This window comes from Bubalus kerabau, chromosome 3, assembly GCF_029407905.1.
Source record: "Bubalus kerabau isolate K-KA32 ecotype Philippines breed swamp buffalo chromosome 3, PCC_UOA_SB_1v2, whole genome shotgun sequence".
Taxonomy (NCBI): Eukaryota; Metazoa; Chordata; class Mammalia; order Artiodactyla; family Bovidae; genus Bubalus; species Bubalus kerabau.
The window spans coordinates 158,528,780-158,549,819 of record NC_073626.1 but is presented as its reverse complement, the minus strand read 5'-3'; the positions used below and the strand labels follow the sequence as shown (position 1 = coordinate 158,549,819).

The 21,040-nt window shown below is 46.8% G+C and overlaps 1 protein-coding gene across 2 annotated transcripts in view; it reads right to left on the bottom strand.

Moving 5' to 3' along the window:
- SMARCAL1 (SWI/SNF related, matrix associated, actin dependent regulator of chromatin, subfamily a like 1) overlaps positions 1 to 21,040 on the bottom strand; it is a 53,165-nt gene that overhangs the window by 18,413 nt on the left and 13,712 nt on the right. For both annotated transcript variants that reach the window (XM_055573417.1, XM_055573416.1), the window contains exons 7-11: positions 15,521 to 15,707; positions 12,960 to 13,110; positions 11,887 to 12,045; positions 10,163 to 10,228; positions 3,027 to 3,167 (exon numbers count right to left, since the gene is read on the bottom strand). In XM_055573417.1, coding sequence (XP_055429392.1) covers positions 3,027 to 3,167; positions 10,163 to 10,228; positions 11,887 to 12,045; positions 12,960 to 13,110; positions 15,521 to 15,707 — 704 coding nt within the window. The remainder of the gene's footprint in view (positions 1 to 3,026; positions 3,168 to 10,162; positions 10,229 to 11,886; positions 12,046 to 12,959; positions 13,111 to 15,520; positions 15,708 to 21,040) is intronic.

Below are 21,040 nucleotides of genomic sequence, written 5' to 3'. Positions count from 1 at the left end.
ATTACATTCAAGAACAAGCGAGAGGGACTCCCCTGGTGGTCCAGGGGCTAAGACTCCTTGCATCCAATGCTAAAGGCCTGGGTTTGATCCCTGGTTAGGAAACTAGATGCTGCAGCTAAGACCTGACTCAACCAAATAAATAAATATTAAAAAAAAAAAAAAGAACAAACGAGATATTCAGCTTGTCAGGCTCTTCCTATGCATCAAATGAGCCTGAAAGACTCTTCCTCAGGGCTTCCCACAGAGTCCACTGCCCAGGGTAATAGACGATGCTGTGATATCTTTATTTGATGGGGTTAACAGGGATTTATTTACAAAGCTGTTCTTCCCCAGTGCGGGTTCACCGAGCACGGCCTGGTGAACATCACAGTGGCCACAGTGGCAGGGGCAGAAGGGGAGAACCAGACCGCAGGTGCAGCCGCATCTGGTGGGTTTTAAAGCACCCAGGCCGTCCTTCATAAAAATGGTTCCTTCATCCAGCAGCTCACAGGTGGCAGCGAGTGAGAATGCCTACTTGCTGCCATACAGCTGGAGGGGACGTTACCAATTAAAAACCCTGCCCTTAGCTAACAATCTTACCAGAAATAGGACTGACTTCTATGGTCTTGTAGAAAATGAAGGAGCCGGGGTGCCTGCTGCCTTAGGGTTTCAGCTGCTCATTTTCCCTCATGCCTCACCCCACCCTGTACTGTGAACCGCCGTGGGCAGGGGCTAGGCTTGCTCTTTTTCGAGGGCCAGTGGACCTACTGTAACGGTGGAGATGTGGCAGGTGTCCTTTGCTAAACTAGAGACAGGAAGAGACAGCCAAAGGTAGAGAAATAAAATGATCAAAAACTGCTTCTTTCTTTTAAAAAAAAAAAATGCTCTGAAATCACCTGGAAGTTCTCAGCGAATGCCTTCACACCATGGGGTGGAAAATGAGCTCAGCATGGGGCATTCCCTTCAGTGGCTTCTTTTATTGCAAGAATCTGGCCACAATTTAAAAAAAAAAAAGTAGATCTGGCCTACTGGCTGCATTATATAAAAATCATGCCAGGAACAAATGGATATCATAATTAATTTAGGTATCATGCTCCAACATTCTAATATTATCAGCTCTTAATCTTGCAGGTTAAAACCTGATAATACCAAAGGTTTTAATATATGGAATAACTGCACTTCAGCAAGCTTTTACTGAAAACTTATCAGGCAGCAGGCATTGTGCTAAGTGGAAGGAAGGATACATTGGTCTAAGTGGAAGGAAGGATACAAAGATGGGGAAGGTACTAACTTTGTTTTCTTGGGTGCTGGGGCAGCAAGGAGGAGGGCAGGGTGAATTTGAGGATGTGAAGGACTGCAAAGATGGTGGCCAGGAACACAGGGAGGGATGGTGTGGTGGTAAAGGCAATGAGCTCTGCTTCTAGCTCTTACCACCCCTGGCTCAACAAGACACCATCATGGACCAGACTGTCGAGGAGGAGAAGATCCTTTGCAGAAAGTGGATCACTTGCAAAGAGGACAGAGGTATAAATCACATATGGGAGCTCTGAGTGATCAAGACAACCGTGTCCAATCTAATTTGGACTGATCCACAGGGAAACTTAGTTAAAGAAGTGTACAGCTTTATATATGTTCAAGGACAGAAATTTCTTGCCTCAGTGACCAGCTAAAAATGGTGTGCAATTAAATTTGCCAGGCTCCACAAGTTACACGATAAGTACTTTGAATATAAGTGGATATTTTTAAAGTACTTGGAAAGCTTTTTTCTTTTCAGGAAGTATTTTAAAATAACGCAGATGATCTTTTTTATGTCATGAACTTGCACAGCAAGGCTCTTCTCTCGGTGGCGTGGGGGGCGGCCACTTCTCCAAAGTGTCAGGGCCAGCCATGCAAACAGCAGCTTGGCGTATTTGTGATTTGGTCACCAAACAGCAATCCTTGAGGTCTGAAGTAACAAGGCTTTTGAGTCGAGCTAGAGCCTCTGTGACAGGGGCACCACCCGCAAGAAGAAGCCGGCATGAGAATGAATAATTAACTAAGGGGGAAGTCTGAGGGCTTCCTTGGTGGCTCAGACAGTAAAGGGGGAAGTTTGGCATCTGACTTTTTTTTTCACTTTTTTATTTCCCACAACATTAATTTTTATCTTCAATTTAAAAAAAAAATTGAGGTTTTAGAAATCGTGATAGCATTTGTGTCTATAAGGTTTGCTCTGCCCTTTTTGGAGAAGAGAAGCTGTGTGGACTGCGGCTCTGTGAACTGCAGCTCCAGGGGCAGCCGCTCCTCTGGCTCTATATTCACAGACAAATAATCGGTAGGTCAGAGGCTTCTGGCCTGCGGACCAAACACAGTTCACCATCATGAGTCAACATCTATGAGCCAAGGCGCACTGCTGCGAGCCCACCAGGGCAGCCTGAGACCACGCCCCCCACTCCACCTGTTCAAAGGCATCCTCTGTCTTCCATGCACCAAGCAGGGGGGCCTTGGCTTCATCTAAGCTCACCTCAGTGTCCTCCAGTCGGGCAAGAGCTGCAGGCTCTCGGAGCTCCAGGCACCTGCGCACCGTCCACTGGTCGCTTTACCAGAAAATACTATCGAGCATTAGAACTAGGAGGGGCTGCTCTTGTCTTACCATAGAGGACACTCCAAGGTCAGAGTGAGGGGTGAAGCGGAGCTAAAATCTGAATCCAGCCAGCTCCATGGCCGGTCCCTTCTGACCACGCCATGGCCGAAAAGAAGGAACAAGAAGCAAAGTGTAACTGTTGTATTTAAAATGGATAACCAACAAAAACCTGTTGCATAGCACATGGAACCCTGCTCAGTGTTATGTGGCCGCCTGGATGGGAGACGGGGTTTTGGGGAGAATGGATACATGCATATGTGTGACTGAGTCCCTTCACTGTCCACCTGAAACTATCACGACATTGTTAATTGGCTAGACCCCAATACAAACTGTTTTTTGGTGTTAAAAAAATTATAAAATAAAAAAGGAAAGTGTGACAATCAGGGTGAAGGGTGGGTGGGGAAGAGAGGGAATGGAGAATAAATACCCGCTTGGCTCCACAGTAGCGAAGTCCAAAGGCATGGAACTGAGGGAAGAAGGTCGGCCTGACGGCGAGGATCTGCGTGTAGAGCTCCGCCGGCCGGGACATTGCTGGTGTGCCTGACAGTAAGATCACCCTCTTGGCAACCTAGAACACAAAGAGCCAAAGACGCTGAGGCACACAGAGGACATGCCCCAACACCCTCTCACTAGGAGTTGGAGCCGATGACCCTGGAACAGAATATTCCATGGAATCCCGCAGGAAGGAAGACCTTTGCTTCCTGGCATTCTGACCATCGGTGCTTCCCAAGTTCACTTGTCTTAGATCCAAGGATCTAGATTCCAAACTCACTAAGACTGGCGTCACTCCAGGGCTCTGTGTGGCATCAGCCTGGGAACTCTAGGCGGAGGTACCACCATCAGAGAGAAGGAGCACGTGTGCTCTGAGAGCGTCATGGCTGGACCCCTTAAGAGGCTGGGCGTCATCCTGCACGCTGCCTTGGCCGAGCCCTCGGTCCACGCCTATTTAAGCACTTAGCCCCTTGCACTGAGTTCTATCTTGCCTGACCCCCTCAACTAGACTGCAAGCTTCTTGAGATCAAGGACTGAGCTGGGTTCCCCTTGATTTTCTGTAGCACAGTGGCTGGCACAAAGTAAGCACTCAGTGGGTATTCACTGCATGCCAAAAAACATTCACAAGGAAGCTAACCAGTGTCCTAGGGACGGCAGAGTAAACATGAGGAATCCAGCAGTGGAAGAGGAAGCATGGGAGACTGCAGCAGCTCTGAACTTTTTCCAGGATGGATTTCTGACATCCAAGCAGAACCTGTGACCAGACAGTGGCGCCTAGGACCAGCCCTTTCTCACTCCCAGGAGGAAGAATCCGCGATGGCCTGTGTGTTAAGCCTCTATTTGATTTTCTTTAGAGGAAAAACAGAAAAAACAACAAAAAAAAGTGTCACTAACCCAGCTGCACAATGCTTTGAGCCTGGAGATCCCTGGCTCAAGTTCGTTTTGCAGTTAATAAGGACTTTAAAAGGTGGGACCTGGATCCATCTCCTCTAAATGCAGTCCAGGCCTGCAGCAGGCTGCGCAGCCAAAGGCAGGATGGGTCTAAATAGTTGGTCGATTCCAATGACAGGCTTCAGATTCCTCATTACCCTGACATCCACCTGACCCAAGGAGATCAGACCCCAAATCCTACTTCTTACACAGATGAGAAAGAAGGTGAGGAAAAAAAAAAAGAAGACACTCCCCACTGGATTATAACGCAGAATGGTCAAAGATCACTGGAGGTAAAATCCATTTCAGCTCTGGGAAGGGACCCTACTGTGGGGCTCAGTTGTCTAGAAACAGCTTGCTAACCACTGTAGCCTTGAGTTAATGACGGCAGCCTAAGGCAATTGCATGCAGTCAATCACCTAGGGGAGGAAATTAGGTTTTCAGATGGATACACGGCCTCATAAAAATAAATAAATAAAGGTGCAACAGAGGGAAGAAAGATGATTCTTTATAAATATACAATATATACCTTTCTCAAGATGCACTTCTGCCCTCTGAGCAACCACCGGTACCTAATTCCATTATGACAGGAGAGCTATGAATTTCTCCAGCTGTAATTTTCCACAGTTCAATTACCCAGGCCTTCTAATTTCCTGCAAGGTTTGATGTAGATTCATTAAAATAACAACGAGCTTCTTGAATGACGCCTGTGGCATCGCTTGCCTTGGCTCAAGACTATTTCAATGAGACGGGAGAAATGAAAAGTCTTATCAGTAAGAGCAAATCAGCTCATCATCCCGAACCTATTCCCCACATCACTGGCATCACCGCTGCTACAGCCTGGGGATGGAGTCTGGGTAGCAGCTCACAGATTGGCTGATGGAAATTAACTCCAGGGTTCTCTGCCAGGGAGTAACAGGCCAGAGTTAATATGCAGTCAGCCTTCTCATATACTGTCCAGACCCTATAGGGCGTGATGGGACCGATGAAAATGGATGCTTGTGGGTGTTAAAAAGGCAGAGGCAGCATTATGGAAAACGAAAAAGGCCAGCTTTGAAAATAAACCAATAGGGCGTCTCATCTACTATGGAATGATTTAAACGGCTCAGCCCCATCAGTTCACTGTCATCACCGTCACGCGTAAGGCCGTTAATCATGCCTGCTGCTCAAGGTTTGGATGTCACCCTCCACCTCCGGAACGTCCCGTTTAGGAAAGCAGAAATGCATACAGCTACACAAATCCGCACTGAACTGAATGCCTTGAGTTAACTCTTACTGAACCCAAAAAACCCACAGTGGAATAACGCAAAAAAAAAAGATTTCTATTTAGTGTCAAGAGAAATTAGGTGATTCTCACAAGCAGGGGATTCCTTCTGTAGATGGCCTGATCACCCTGGGGGAGAGAGCAGCCCCTCCAGCTGACACCACTCCCGCTCTGACCTGAAGAGGCAAAGAGCCATCTCTTCAGAATGCAGAGAGGCTGGGTTTCCTACTCCCTGCTTTTATGTCACAATGAAAAGATGGCCACAGGGCTTTCCTGGTGGCTTAGACAGTAAAGAATCTGCCCACAGTACAGGAGACCCGGGTTCAACCCGAGTCAGACAGATCCCCCGGATAAGGAAATGGCTACCCATGCCAGTATTCTTAAGTGGAGAATCCCATGGACAGAGGGACCTGGCAGGCTATGGTCCATAGGGTCACAGAGAGTTGGACACAAATGAGAGACTAACACACTTCACTTGCTCTGAAAGAGTGTTTTTACAGGGCTTCCCAGGTGGCACTAGTGGTAAAGAACGTGACTGCCGATGCAGGAGACATTAAGAGACTCGGGTTTGATCCCTGGGTCAGAAAGATCCCCTGGAGGACATGGCAACCCACTCCAGTATTCTTGCCTGGAGAATCCCATGGACAGAGGAGCCTGGTGGACTACAGTCCATGGGGTCGCAGAGAGTCAGACACGACTGAAGCAACTTAGCATGCATGTAGTACTGCATATAACACCCAGAGCTTGGCTACAAATCCACCGAAAGGGAACGGATGATACACATTACGACAGATTTATGCAGCAGAAAACTACTTGTGAGAATGAGACCCTGTCATTGGTAATGAAATGGAATGATTACCAAGATACATCATCAAGGGGAAAAAGAAAGGTAAAAAACAGTGGTAGAATACCCTAGGGAGGGAGACAGGAACACACATCATGTCCTGACGTGGGCACAGACCAATGTTTAGAACTAAACCAGGGGACTGGGGATTCAAGGTGAGCACAAGTTATTCTTCAGTGTACACTCCTTTGTACTATTTGAATATGTCATCTGGTGAACCTGCTTTAATGAAAAAGGAAAAGAAAAAGCTCATACACGGTAGATCACTAGTCTTATCTGGTCTAGCCAATCAACAGAGATGAAAGGACTCTACTCACACAGAAAGAGAAACACTTATTTATTAGGAAGGATGGTGGGATTCTTTCTTTCTCTACAGAAATAATCTAACTGGTTTAACAATAAAAAGCACTATAAATAAAACACCACTAAAGAAAACTCAAACACACACCTCACAGCTCAACAGGGCAAAGTCTGACACCCTTCAGGGCTGAGGTCATGAGGAGAAAAAGACCGTGTGATGATTTGGGCTGAGCGAGAGTGAAGATGGTGATGCATGGCCAGACTGAATTTCAGAGGCAGCTGTCAAAAGGTAAATCACTACGCAGAAATCCTGAATGTAGGAATTTGTCCTAAGAGGACAAGGTATACAGCTATGAATATATGGATGGTGTTCACTTGCAGAATTATTTATAACAGCTGAACAGTGTCCCACGCTAAGGGTTAAGTTATGGGATGCGACTACACCACAGAATGCTCCTAAGCCGTTAAAAAACGATCTTGTCCTACAATTGACATGTTAGAAAAATAACCAAACTGTTAACAGAGGTTTTCTGTGTTGGGAGGGATGAAAGGTTATTCTATATATATATATATTTTTTGTGTGGCCATGCCATGCAGCATTCAGGATTCTAGTTGCACAAGCAGGGATTGACCCCCACCCCCCCAAATCCCCACCCCTCTGACAGTGGAAGCTTGGTCTTAACCACTGGATCACCGGGGAAGTCTCAAGATGATTTTAGATTCAGTTTTGTTCCCTACAGCTTTCTGTCTTGCTTGCTTTCACACAATTGAACACCATGGGTGTGACCTGTACAGTTCCACTTAAGCAGATATTTTTCAACAGCAGGTTGAAAATTCAACCACACGGATGAATCGGAGGATGTGGGGGAACCACAGATACGGAGGGCCAACTAACTATAAGCAAGTTAAAGGCGGACTAACCTCCACGTTGTTCAAGGGTCAACAGGAAATGAAAACAGAACCACTTTGTTTAGCAGCCCGGGAAAACAGTGCCATAGGGAAAGAAAGATGCCACCTTTCCCAGGGTACAATGACACCAATTTCCTACAGCACGTCCTCTGCACGCAGCTGCTGTTTCCATCCATGAAACCCAGATGCTCTGGCCTAGCTGTCTCACAGACAGTGGGATGTAACCTGATTACCTCATCACGAACATCTGCTGAAAATCTTGACATACTAATTAACAGAATGTAGTTCTAAGAGATCCACGAGTGGAGTGAGGGGAATAGTCAAGTGGTATTAAATTAGGCCCTTATGTGGCTTTTCAAAGGCATTATTTTACTTCTTCCCAACTCTCTTCTTATTCCAAAAAATACCTAGCTTGACTCGTTTCCTTAGAGCATCTAGATCAATGGTTCTCAAGAGAAATGGGGAAGCGTAATTCTCTTCCTCCTGCACCTGGGCTTCCCTGGTGGCTCAGCTGTAAAGAATCTGCCTGCAATGTGGGAGACCTGGGTTTGGTCCCTGGGTTGGGAAGATCCCCTGGAGAAGAGAAAGGCTACCCACTCCAGTATTCTGGCCTAGAGAATTCCATGGGGTCGCAAAGAGTCGGACACGACTGAGCAACTTTCACATGCCACACATGCCACCTGGGACACTTGGCCATATCTGGAGATAACTCTGGTTGTCACAACTGGGGGTACCAGTGGCACTTAGTGGGTACAGGCCAGGGATGCTGTTAAACATCCTATTAATACAATGCCTAGGAAGGCCCTGTGGACAACAAGGAGTTACCCAGCCCAAAATGTCAACAGTGCCAAGGTCGAGGAACTGTGATCTAGATGAAAATACAGCAGAGAGATGACAGGTCTGATCAACAGAATTAACACAGGATGCCTCATCCTCCACCCCCACTCAAAGGTGCCAACAGTCCAGCACCATGCAAAATCAATGTTATGGATGACAATGGTTTTGAGACACCCATGAACAGGCTATATTTACGGGTCCTGTTTTGATACGTTAATTCACCCAAGTTCTACGGTAAATCCAGAGTAATATATACTAGTTCGCAGTTAAAATTTGTTTTAAATGTGTCACTTTGAAATATACCCAAGATATGAAAAATATTAACAATGTTTAAAAGGTCTGGCTCAGAAGCACATATTTCAGAAACCAATATTTAAGTCCGGCTTGCCTGCCAGGCGATGAACGCATTAACAAGACAGTTGCTAAGAAGCTTTCCTAGTATATCTTTAATGATAGCATCTACCTACTGTGCAGTTCCTTTTGTCTAGACAATCAAGGGTACAGATTTAATTTTAGTTATGGCTGTAATATTGAAACCACGGTACCAAAGTCTATTAACATTTTTCAAAAGAAAACATATTAAAACCTCCCAAAACAAGGGTCACCATTCTGGGAAAAACATTTCATTTATGTGTGTGCAGAAAGGGCTCTCAACCTATAAACATTTATAGGTAACTTGAGCAGAGAATGAAGCTTTTACGTAAAGTACTTTTAAGTCGAGAGCAAATACAATCCTGCTTTGGAAGATGTATCATGTTACCAGTTACTCAGAATGCAAAACAAACTTGAAATGAGTAGATACTTGAGTGTGTTTTGTGGGCAGTCAGAAAAAATTTTCAAGTGCTAGTAAGGTTCACCAACATTTAGCATATTAGTTTTCTCCAGCTTAGTACAATAAAGCTTAAGGCAATAAAAGCTGCATTTTTAAAACGATACTGCAACCCAAAGACTGCTTTACTAGAACCCAAGATAAAACAGGCACTTTTGTTTGCTCAGTTCATACAAATCAAAGGAGATTGCTCCAGAGTCATCTGTGAGATATTTTCACCTTGTTATGAGAAAAAAGACTACCTTTCCAATTGTACAATATTTTTCTCCTAAAGGAGGAAAAAGCTCACTACAAAAAAATGGAAGGAAATTTAGAGCTTTCCCCGTTGGGAGTGGAGGGACTGGAACACATCAAAAAAGACACCAAAGTGTGTGACACACGCAACATGGCCCTTGTACTGCAGGTCAGAATAGAATGCTTTTGCACCGATTCCAAGCTGCACTGTACACACATAACACACACACAGCACACGCATACACCTTCTGCTTGGAAGCCAGGGCTCATGCGGTCAAAGTATTCAGCACAGGTTCAGACCACCCCCCAAAAGGATGTGGACAGCTGAGTTTTCTGTTAACAAATCAGTCTTAGGATGGCCCCAGAAAATGATATCATCTTATTAATATTATTGATTATTATATTTTAATATTAATTATTATAAAGCAGGTCTCAGCTTTGTGGCTGATACCCACAATACCCAGTTGATACTCACACTTAGTTCTGAGTCTGTATAACTGGTTGCCCTTGGTTCCCAGCACCCCAAGAGCTCTGCCCCACAAACCACTGAGCAGACAGGCAGGTCCTCCTCAACAGTTTAAGACGAGACACTGCTGGAGGCTGTAGCTCTGCCTTGTCCAGGAGGACCCCAAGGAGGGTCCGGAGTGAATCCTGACCCGACCCGTGACCTTCAACAGGTCTTCATGTATGACAGATAACTACACTGACCACTAGCTCCTCAGCAGGACGTTAGGAAGAAAAGTGAATCTGGGACCGAAGTCCCAAGTAGAGATGCCCTGAGTCAATGATAAGTCATGTCCATGGCCTGCAGCCCCAGACTTGCAGCCCCTGCTCCCCTTGGACCCCTGTCCAGCCCAAACAAAACACAGGGCATCTCAGCACCCCGTGGGCTCAGGCGCCAAGTCTGCCCTCGGCAGCACTCACCTTGAGGAGGGGCATAGCTGCGCGACAGCGGGCAGTCTTAATGTTTTTGAGGAAGTGGGATTCATCCTGTAAAGAAACAGTCACATAAGTGGACACGGCCAAACCCTGCATGGACGGAGAGAGAGCCCACATCAAGCTTGACCCTGGTACAGCATCGCCCTTCTTGTTCAGGGAGACGGCTGTGGGCGTGGCTAAGGACCAGGCTCTGGCATCTTCTCAGCAATGTTGTAGGCAAGCCGCTTCATCTCTCAGGGACAGTTTTCCACCTGCAAAGTGGGGCTGGCGATGCCCCTGCCCTGCCCTGCCCACCTCACTGGCTGCACTGAACAAATCTCTTCGCTGGTTTCTAAGACACACCTCCCACTAACCAGTGTGCTGAGGACCTGGGTGTGCCCGTGCTGGCGCCTGGTGCTGCTGCCCGGCATGTGCAGTCTCCTTCCCCTCCCTGAGTACCTCTTGGCTCCCACGTCTCTGAAGGCACTGGGATGGATTGTGACAATCTGCGTGTGCCTCTGTCTGTCCTACTGGGCTATGGCTCCCTGGAGGCCAGAGGCTGACCTCCTCCCTCCCTACCCGCGGCAGTGCATGACCCTGCACAGGGGATGACCCTCTAGTTGGCTGAGCAAACGGATGAAGGTGGCTCCCTTGCAGTCAACCTGCTGCCGGGAAACCCGAGGCAGAGCCTCCACTGCAACCTTACGGCTCAGAGGCTCACCAAGAGCTTTCTAAGAGCCCTTCCCTTTCACTCTCTCTAGATGAGATGTGCGCTTGACAACATGAGCAGCAAGGTCTGGGGAGCCACTGTCGACAGAGAATCCTATTTTGAGAGGAGGGAAATACCACTGGCAGTTTTCCAGTCACACGTTCGCATAGAGACCCTTTCATGTCACCTGGAGGCATCGGGGTCGCCTGTTCTGCCAAGAGGAGAAGTGAGGATACACTTACATTGGCGTTCATCCATCGCATGCTCCACCCCGGACCGTCTGTTACCTGGACTTGGGGTGGGAGCTGGCCGGGTGTGGGCGGGGATGGGAGAGACTCGCACCTTTTCAGGGTTATATCTGTGAGCCTGTGGACACACTGAGTGCTGGAGAGGAGGCCAGCCTCTCCAGACTATCCTTCTGGAGCATGAGAGGAGTTAGAAGAGGGTAAGTGGCAACTACAAGACATACCGTCACATCTGGGAGCAAGACTCTGAAAGCTTCTCTAAAAAAGGGTAACGAGCGCTTTTGTGTGTGCTTTTGTGTGCTTTTGTATGTGCTTTTGTATGTGTTTGTGGTGGGAGGGAACATCTTTATATCGGCTGAAAGAAAATCTATTAGCTGTTTGAACTGCGCGCCTGGGTCATGCCGACAAAGAGGGCAGCAGATGAAGGCGCAGGCCCGTGCTGTCCAGGCTGTAGTTCCTGGAGTTCTGGGCTGTCTGGGGTCCACGGGCTCCATCATGACCCCCTGTGGGGAGAGGAGGCGGGCTGGAAACCTCCAGCACAAACCCAGCAGATCACCATTTTCCAAAAAGCCCCCAGAAGATCCTAGTATGTAGCCAGGACTGAGAATTGGTATTTGAGAGAAATGAATTACCAGTTTCTCACAAAATGAAGCCAGTGATTTCTCTTCTAGAAACCTAGGGAGGCTCCATGAGGTTACAGATGTGGACATTCGTGGAGCTTTCAGGGAGCCTTTCCCCAGGAAGGAAGTACTGAAAGACTGTGTCGAGTCACTTACAATAATGACAACTTTAAATGGGGGTTTTAGCTGCTTTTCTAACTTGCTCAGAAGATCAAAACTGACAATGTTGACCAAGCCATCTGTCAGGCGGTCCTTCCCGGTCACCACGACATTGATGTCGACTGGGTTCAGAGACGGCAGCCACCGACGGAAGGCCTGGGGGTGACAGGAGAGAACAAAACCCAAGTGAGGCTCTGGCCCGGCAGCCGCCAGCTGGGACCCCCGCCAAGCCATCACTGACTGTCTCCAGGTGGACCAAGGTTAGCGCCCCCTGCAGGTACACTCGGTCTCCCCCTTCCCCACCCTCCTGCATTTATCTAACCCCCCGTCTCTATGAACGGCTGTAGCCTGAGGAAGCCGACAGCTGCCCCCGAGTAGCATGAAGCTGGGGAAAGCTACGGACGATGGACCACGTCTTCCTTCCTCACCGCGTCTGCTTATGGAGAGCTTTATTCGTTTCACAGGACCACTCTGATCCTTGGGTTTATGGTAGACAAGCTTATGGCTGAGTGACAACACAACGGTCGTGCCGCGTTCTTCAGCCAAAAAGTTGCCCGGCAGACAGAGCACCTCCTACCCACACCACTTGCTACTGGGTGTAAAATCTTGAGCCCCCAGTTAGGAGGTGTGACCTCAAGTCCCGGAACCGCCCCTCACTAGCAATAAGCGTGGTGCTTAGCCTCTTTGAGGGGCAGTTTTCTCATCTGTGAGTGGGGTTAATATCTCGTGTCTATTGCACATGGCTACTTAAGGATTAAGGGAAATAAAGGGAGTAAAACTATTCTGAAACCTAAGTGAAAGGTGCTGTCAGCAGGGACACCAGAGGTGCTCAGGAAGCGTCTGTAATGGACGCAGGTGAGTTGGAGCTTGGAAAGTTCCTGAAGGCCTGGCCTGATCCCAACTCAGAAAACCAGGGGCCTGACCTCAGGAGGCTAACTCATCTCCCTTCTCGCCCTCAGCTGACACAGAGCCTCCGAGCTTCCCTGGGTCCTGCCCCCGAACAGTCATGTGGTGACTCTGACTCTGAGGAAAACTGTCCTTGTTAATGTGATGACACCAGGAGAACTGACCTGCTCCCAGGTGAAGCGCACAGATGACGGCACCACCACCAGGAGGGGCCACTCCTTCCGGTAATAGGCCGCTATGCAGATGGCTTGGATGGTCTTCCCCAGGCCCATGTCATCGGCAAGCAGCAGGCGGCCTCTTTGTGCTATAGCGAAACTGAAGTGGACAAGGTCAGGATACAGCACGGCACACCTCCCAGGGTGGTGGTTAAACTGCCATCGGATATCACGGGAAGCCACACTGCTGCTTGGGGGGGGCTACCTGTTCATGAGAGACCTCTCCCCCAAGAAGGACGACAGGGGCCACAGTGGGCAGGGTGGTAATAATCTAGAGAAGACCACAAACAGGGACAACGTGCTGTGCTTAGTTGCTCAGTCGTGTCTGACTCTTTGCGACCCCATGGACTGTAGCCCACCGGGCTCCTGTCCATGGGGATTCTCCAGGCAAGAATATTGGAGTGGGTTACCATGCCCTCCTCCAGGGGATCTTCCCAATCCAGGGATTGAATTCAGGTCTTCCACATTGGAGGCAGATTCTTTACCATTTGAGCCAAAAGGGAAGCCCATGAATACTGGAGTGGGTAGCCTATCCCTTCTCCAGTGGATCTTCCTGACCCAGGAATTGAACAACAGTCCCCTGCATTGCAGGTGGATTCTTCACCAGCTGAGCTACCAGGGAAATGTGTAGTCAAAGAGTAGGGAGAAGCTCCAAGACCTTTAGGTCATGGAAGCGAAGTGGGTGGAGTTTCCAATAAGATGAGTTGCTCTCTGCCTGGTGCAGGTGAGGCCCACAGGATGGAAGGCAAGAGAGTGGGAAAGCCTCCCTAAAGAGGGTCTGGGAGGGCCGTGCTTGTCATGGGAGGGATCTGGTGGGAAGGGAAGGGAAGAAAGGAAAGAAGGTGGGATCAAAATATGGCTTTTCTCAAGGTCAGAGAGGACTCTGTATGCATCAGCATGGCAAAGACAGAAAACACTGGAGAAAAGAATGATGTCCAGAGAGAAGGATGGAGCAAGAGTGTTGGTCTAGGAGGGGCGCTGCGGCTCATTACCTAGCAGCCTGCAACCGTGACCATGACCCTCCAGGGCAGTAGCCCTGGCTAACAGTTTGTGAATAAGGCATGGGATTACTACTCCATTCCTTCAGAGCCCCACTGGCCTGGGTTGGAGTTCCAAGTCCACCACCTAGGAGCTGTGTGCCTTTATGCAAGTGATCTATATCCTCCTTGTGCCTCAGCTGTCACGTGGAATAACAGCCAGACCTACTCCAGAGAGTGTAGCAGGCGTTCATAATGTCTAAAAAATTTAAAACAGTGCTTGGTGCCATTGTAACTGCTGGGAAAGCGTCCCTCTTATAACTAGTATTCCCCAAAATGAGAAAAATAACCAAGATACAGTGACAGTAACTTGCTTGACCCACATGATGAATCAAGGAAAAGCTAAAAGGATCTCTGAAAGCCAGATACCTGGTCTCCTGCTCCAAACACCATTCCTCTTTCATTGGAATTCCTGCAAAACTGATCACTTGCTCAGGACCCTGATAATAAGCCAGCTGACTAGTTCTTCTCCTTTCCTTCTTACACAGAAAAGACAGAGGACATCCCCTCTTCTGATCAGCAGTTGGCATGGCCCACAAGAACTCCAGGCTGCACAGGTCTTTCTGAATTGCCTGAAAACAGCATTTCTGCCCTTCGGAAGCCAGTGACCAACCAAGGTGGGAAAGTGAGTAGTGGGCCTATGGGTGGCATGAGCCGAGGACACATACGTTACTTCTTACACTATTTCGAGTAGAGTTTGTGCGCCCTTGCCATCCAGAGTCCTGATTAACTTCATTTCAGTTGCTCAGTCATGTCCGACTCTGCGACCCCATGGACTGCAGCACACCAGGCTTCCCGGTCCATCACCAACTCCTGGAGCTTGCTCAAACTCATGCCCATTGAGTCGGTGATGCCATCCAACCATCTCATCCTCTGTCATCCCCTTCTCCTCCTGCCTTCAATCTTTCCCAGCATCAGGGTCTTTTCCAATGAGTCAGTTCTTTGCATCAGGTGGCCAAAGTACTGGAGTTTCAGCTTTAGCATCAGTCCTTCCAATGAATATTCAGGACTGAATATCCTTTAGGATTGATTGGTTTGATCTCTGTGCAGTCAAAGGGACTTTCAAGAGTCTTCTCCAACATCACAGTTCAAAAGCATCAATTCTTTGGTGCTCAGCTTTCTTTATGGTCCAATTCTCACATCCATACATGACTACTGGAAAAACCATAGCTTTGACTAGACAGACCTTTGTTGGTAAAGTAACGTCTCTGCTTTTTAATATACTGTCTAGGTTAGGGATTAACTTAGGGAACTAACTTAGGGAATTCCCTGATTAACTTAGGGAATTTGAAATCAATGGTTACAATCAGGCTTTGGTGATGGCACACCTGGGCTGTTTAATTCTAATCCCTAGATGCTTTCGAAAGGTTGTGAAAGAGAAGTATTCATAAAAGAGGGAGCATCTGAACCTACTTCATGGTGATTGATAAACCTGAACAGGAGAGAGCACAAGAAGACAAAGGAAGAACCTACTTGACTCCAGCTCTCTGAAAGGGCAGCAGGCTAGACACAAGCTTGGAGTCCACCCTGGACAGGTCTGCCTCGGGGATGTCTGCCACAGGAGAGAGAGACGTCTTCTGGAGCTGAGCGGCGAAAGCCAGGGTGAGGGTCTTGGGCAGAGGATCCAGCTGAACTTGTGGAAGGCCGCGCACTCTTTCCACTAGAAAGAACAGAGGCATAAGAATTGGAGAGTTAATGCCCAAGACTTCTGGGAGAAAAAAGAAGGAGCTTTGAGATACAAAGTTCAAGGGCTGGAATTCTGCAATGTGCCACCTTCTTCAAAAAAGTAACTGGAGAGAAAACTGGGCACTGACAGATGCATGGCAGAGCACCAGCTTTCTCCCTCTGTGCTTAATGTCTGCAAACAAGAGGGTGCTCAGTAATGCAAAACTGATCTTCACTACGCTATGCAAACACTGGAAAGAACTAACATGTTTTTGTGACTGATCTTTTTTAACCTAAAGTCATTAAAAAAATTATTTTAGTATTTCCTTTCAATAAATAACAACCCATATTCTTCAAAAATTAGCCCAGTTAAAGCAATACTTAGAATGAATAAATCTTGCCTTGTTTTCATTCTCCTTAGGTTTTATTTTGGTTTTGATACTTGAGAAGACAGAGAACTTTAAGCTACATGCTGTCCACAGGCAAGAAAGCACTGCAGTCCATGCAGAGAAACTGTGAGGTGTTTCCAAGAAAGAAGAGCAGCTGTGGCAGCCTGGATGGGAGGGGAGCATGGGGAGTATGGATACATGTGTATGGCTGAGTCCCTCTGCTGTCCCCTGAAACTATCACAACATTGTTAATTGGCTATATTCCAATACAAAATAAAAAGTATTAAAAATAAATAAAAGCAAAAAACTTAAATAATAAAATTAAATAATATCACAAGCCGGGAGGTGGGGTGGGGGGGAGGGAGAAAAATCAGTAGGACGGGAGCGCTATTCACAAATCATGACAAAGGGCAGCATCCATGCAAAGGCCACCGACTGAGAACAATGCACATGGCCTTGCACTTTGGACATTTTCCATAAGAGAAAAAATATCTCCTCTTGGGAGAGGTGGCCTGTGGACCAAATCAGTCTACTTATTGTTCTGATAAATAAAGTTTGTGGGGAGACAGCTGTGCCCATGTGTTAGTAGACGGTCAATGGCAGCTATCGTGCCTAATGGTGCAGCTGAGTCACTGGGACAGAGAGAGCACAGCCCACACAGCCTGAAATATGAACGGTCTGGCCCTTTACAAAGGAACTTTACCAACCCCTGCTTAGCTTAGAGTCTACACTGGGCGTGGCCATGGCTCTCTTTGAACTAAAGCTTATACTTCAGGGTCTTCACTTTCCTTCCACACGTGCGGCTTCCACACGCCAATATAATGGATGGAGAGACCTTTTCTAGTTAGAGCCATAAAACTAGCTGGGAAAAACAAATGAAAGCAAAGTAATTGCATTGATTTTTCTTTTCTGAAGGAATTTAGCTTCACCTGATTTCAAAAGAAAAACAAAACAAAACCTCTTTATTCAGTAAAGAAACAGAAAAAAAAAACAAACCCAAGTTCCAAATAAAACAGAATTCTGCAGGGTGGGGGAAGGCAGGATAACATCAGTTAAAATTTAAAGTTAGAGAAAAGATTGAGCTAGAAATCCCTGGTAGTAGAATTATCATTGAACTACCAGTCACAGCCTGCTGTCCCACAGTGGCAGCTTTCAAGATGTCTTCCCTTTCATCATTTCCTTCAAAAAATCTAACTAGAAGAGTGACCACTGTCTACAGATCCTCAATTGCTCTTTACCCTTTAACTCTCAGGGGCATCCTGGGAGAGTCATAATAACCCACCAAGGGGCTCATTGGATTCTCCAGGAATCCAGGTGAAGGAATCAGAGAGAGAACTTGGGTCCATTTCATTTCTAACCCATGTTACTTGAAATTCTAAGGCTGCTGGGTCTCTATTCCACAGGCTCATGTGTTCTTAATTTCCCCACAAGGTATTCCAAAAGCCTTCAGCCACAACCATCAACTGCCGGTTGTAAATACTGAAGTGAATATGGAGGCTGAGCCATCTACCACCACCTTAAATTGGGTTGCATTTTCAATATATTTAAATCCATTTGTCTTTCCCTAAATATTTCTGTTGTTGTTCAGTCACTAAGTCGTGTCCGACTCTTTGTGACCCCATGGACTGCAGCATACCAGGCTTCTCTATCTTTCATTATTTCCCAGAGTTTGCTCAAATTCATGTCCATTGAGTTGGTGATGCCACCTAGCCATCTCGTCCTCTGCCACCCCCTTCTCCTTTTGCCTTCAATCTTTTCCCAGCATATTTCTGGAAACCATTTGCATGAATAGCATCACCCTGATAAGAAATTAGGTAACGCTGATGGCTTTAATAAAAGATAGACTGTTTGTACTGATGCCAACATACACTGTAAGCTTCCAAATTAAATCCGAGCGTGCTGATTTCTGCACACTTCAAGAGGCTGAGCACTCCATGTGCTTTCAGAACCCATTTTCATTTTAATCCAGTGATCTTCAGCACTCAGATACCTGATGAAAGCTAAGAAAGGGCTGATGATCCAGCGGGGGTGGGATGCAAGGCTTTGTGCCCATTATGTCCTTTCAGCCACTCAAGGGGGAAAAAAGAACGCTCTACTCTGTTTCCTATCGACTGCTAGCTCCCCAAATCCTACGCTGCCGGTTCAGCCCACAAAGTGTGTTTCTGAGACCGCCTGAATTCTCTGTCAGCAACTCTCTGCTACCCTTTCCCCGCACTGGGAGATCAGATGGATGTGCTATCTGGCTTCATGAGTCATCGAGAAGTCGTTTCTGTAAAACAGCTCTCTGGCAGAACGCTGCTGGCCCACATGGCGGAGAGATGTGGATGTGAATGTTTTCAAATAGCAGCCGACAAGACGAAATCACTGATTTGGGGATGAGGAACCCTTCTGGACTGTGACAGGCAGGGGAAAACAGAAGGCCTGCTGCCAATTTCGCTGTGGCCAGGAGGCCGTGAGTCATCACTGAGAGGAGAGAGAGGAGGAACACTCAGAGGAGACTGGCCTGACCTGGAGACCGGAGCTGCCACTGTATCTGCAGTGGGCACTCACACTCTCAGGTCTTACTGTTAGGTCACTAGCTCAGGTCAGTAATCTGATTTCACATACGAGACCTAGGGGTGGGAGACAGGTCCAGACTCCCCAGGTTTATGATCTGTTACCAGAGGAATGGAACTGCGATATATGCAGCACTTCATCTCCCTAGTCTCTTAGTTCACAGACCTGGTTTCTTCATCGCCTAGCAGGTCACATCACAAACTCAGAATCACAATTTTAATCAGACTTTACTGTGACCCTGCAAGGCTCCCTGACAAGGAAAACAACTGTTTCCTTTCTCTGGGTCCCGATTTTCCCCAATCTATGAAATGGGGAAAGGAGAAAAGGTAAGATATACTCAACTGAATGCAGAGTTACAAAGAATAGAAAGGAGAGATAAGAAAGTCTTCCTCAGTGAACAATGCAAAGAAATATAGGAAAACAATAGAACAAGAAAGAATAGAGATCTCTTCAAGAAAATTAGAGATACCAAGGGAATATTTCATGCAAAGATGGGCACAGAAATGTTATGGACCTAACAGAAGCAGAAGATATTAAGAAGAGGTGACAAGAATACACAGAAGAACTGTATAAGAGAGAACTCAATAACCCAAATAACCATGAAGGTGGGATCACTCACCTAGAGCCAGACATCCTAGAGTGCAAAGTAGCAGGCCATAGGAAGCATCACGACAAACAAAGCTAGTGGAAGTGATGGAATTCCAGCTGAGCTACTTCAAGTTCTGAAAGATGATGCTATGAAAGTCCTGTAATCAATATGCCAGAAAATTTGGAAAACTCAGCAGTGGCCACAGGACTAGAAAATGTCAGTGTTCACTACAGTCCAGAAAGGCAATGCCAAAGAATGTTCAAACACAATTGCATTCATTTCACAAGCTAGCAAAGTAATGCTCAAAATTCTCCAAGCTAGGCTTTGACAGTACGTGAACCAAGTGAGAGCTTCCAGATGTTCAAGCTGGATTTAGAAAGGTAGAGGAACCGGAGATCAAATTGCCAACATCCATTGGATCACAGAAAAAGCAAGAGAGTTCCAGAAAACCTTCTACTTTATTGATTACACCAAAGCCTTTGACTGTGTGGATCACCACAAACTGTGGAAAATTCTGTAAGAGATGGGAATACCAGACCACCTTACCTGCCTCCTGAGAAATCTGCAGATCAAGAAGCAACAGTTAGAACTGGACATGGAACAACAGACTGGTTCCAAATTAGGAAAGGAGAACATCAAAGCTGTATACTGTTACCCTGCTTATTTAACTTATATGCAGAGTACATCATGTGAAATGTTGGGCTGGATGAAGCACCAGCTGGACTCAAGATTGTCGGGAGAAATATCAATAACCTCAGATACACAGATGATACCACCCTTATGGCAGAAAGTGAAGAAGAACTAAAAAAAAAAAAAAAAAATTGGCTTAAAACTCAACATTCAAAAAACTAAGATCATGGCATCTGGTCCTATCACTTCATGGCAAATAGATGGGCAAACAATGGAAACAGTGACAGACTTTATTTTTTTGGGCTCCAAAATCACTGCAGATGGTGACTGCAGCCATGAAATTAAAAGACGCCTACTCCTTGGAAGAAAAGTTATGACCAACCTAGACAGCATATTAAAAAGCAGAGACATTACTTTGCCAAGAAAGATCCATCTAGTCAAGGCTATGGTTTTTCCAGTAGTCATGCATGGACGTGAGAGTTGGACTATAAAGAAGGCTGAATGCCAAAGAATTGATGCTTTTGAACTGTGGTGTTGAAGACTTTTGAGAATCCGTTGGACTGCAAGGAGATCAAACCAATCAATCCTAAAGGAATTCAATCCTGAATATTCATTAGAAGGACTGATGCGGAAGCTGAAGCTCCAGTACTCTGGCCACCTGATGGGAAGAACTGACTCATTAGAAAAGACCCTGATGCTGGGAAAGATTGAAGGCAGAAGATGGGGTCAACAGAGGAAGAGACAGTTGGATGGTGTCACCAATGCAATGGACATGAATTTGAGCAAGCTCCAGAAGATGGTGAAGGACAAGGAAGCCTGGCATGCCGCAGTCTGGGGTCGCAAAGAGTCGGACGTAACTCAGCGACTGAACAACAACAACCAGACGTGGAAAATCAGCACTCGGGGTCACTGTTGCACCTCTGTTATATTCTGTGAACCATTATCACCCCTGCAGTTGTGTCCGACTCTTTGCAACCCTATGGACTGTAGCCCACCAGGCTTCTCTGTCCATGGGATTCTCCAGGCAAGAGTACTAGAGTGGGCTGTCATGCCCTCCTCCAGGGAACTTTCCCAATCTAGGGATCAAATCTGTGTCTCTTACATCTCCTGCATTACCAGGTGGGTTCTTAACCACTAGCGCCACCTAGGAAGCCCATCATTATA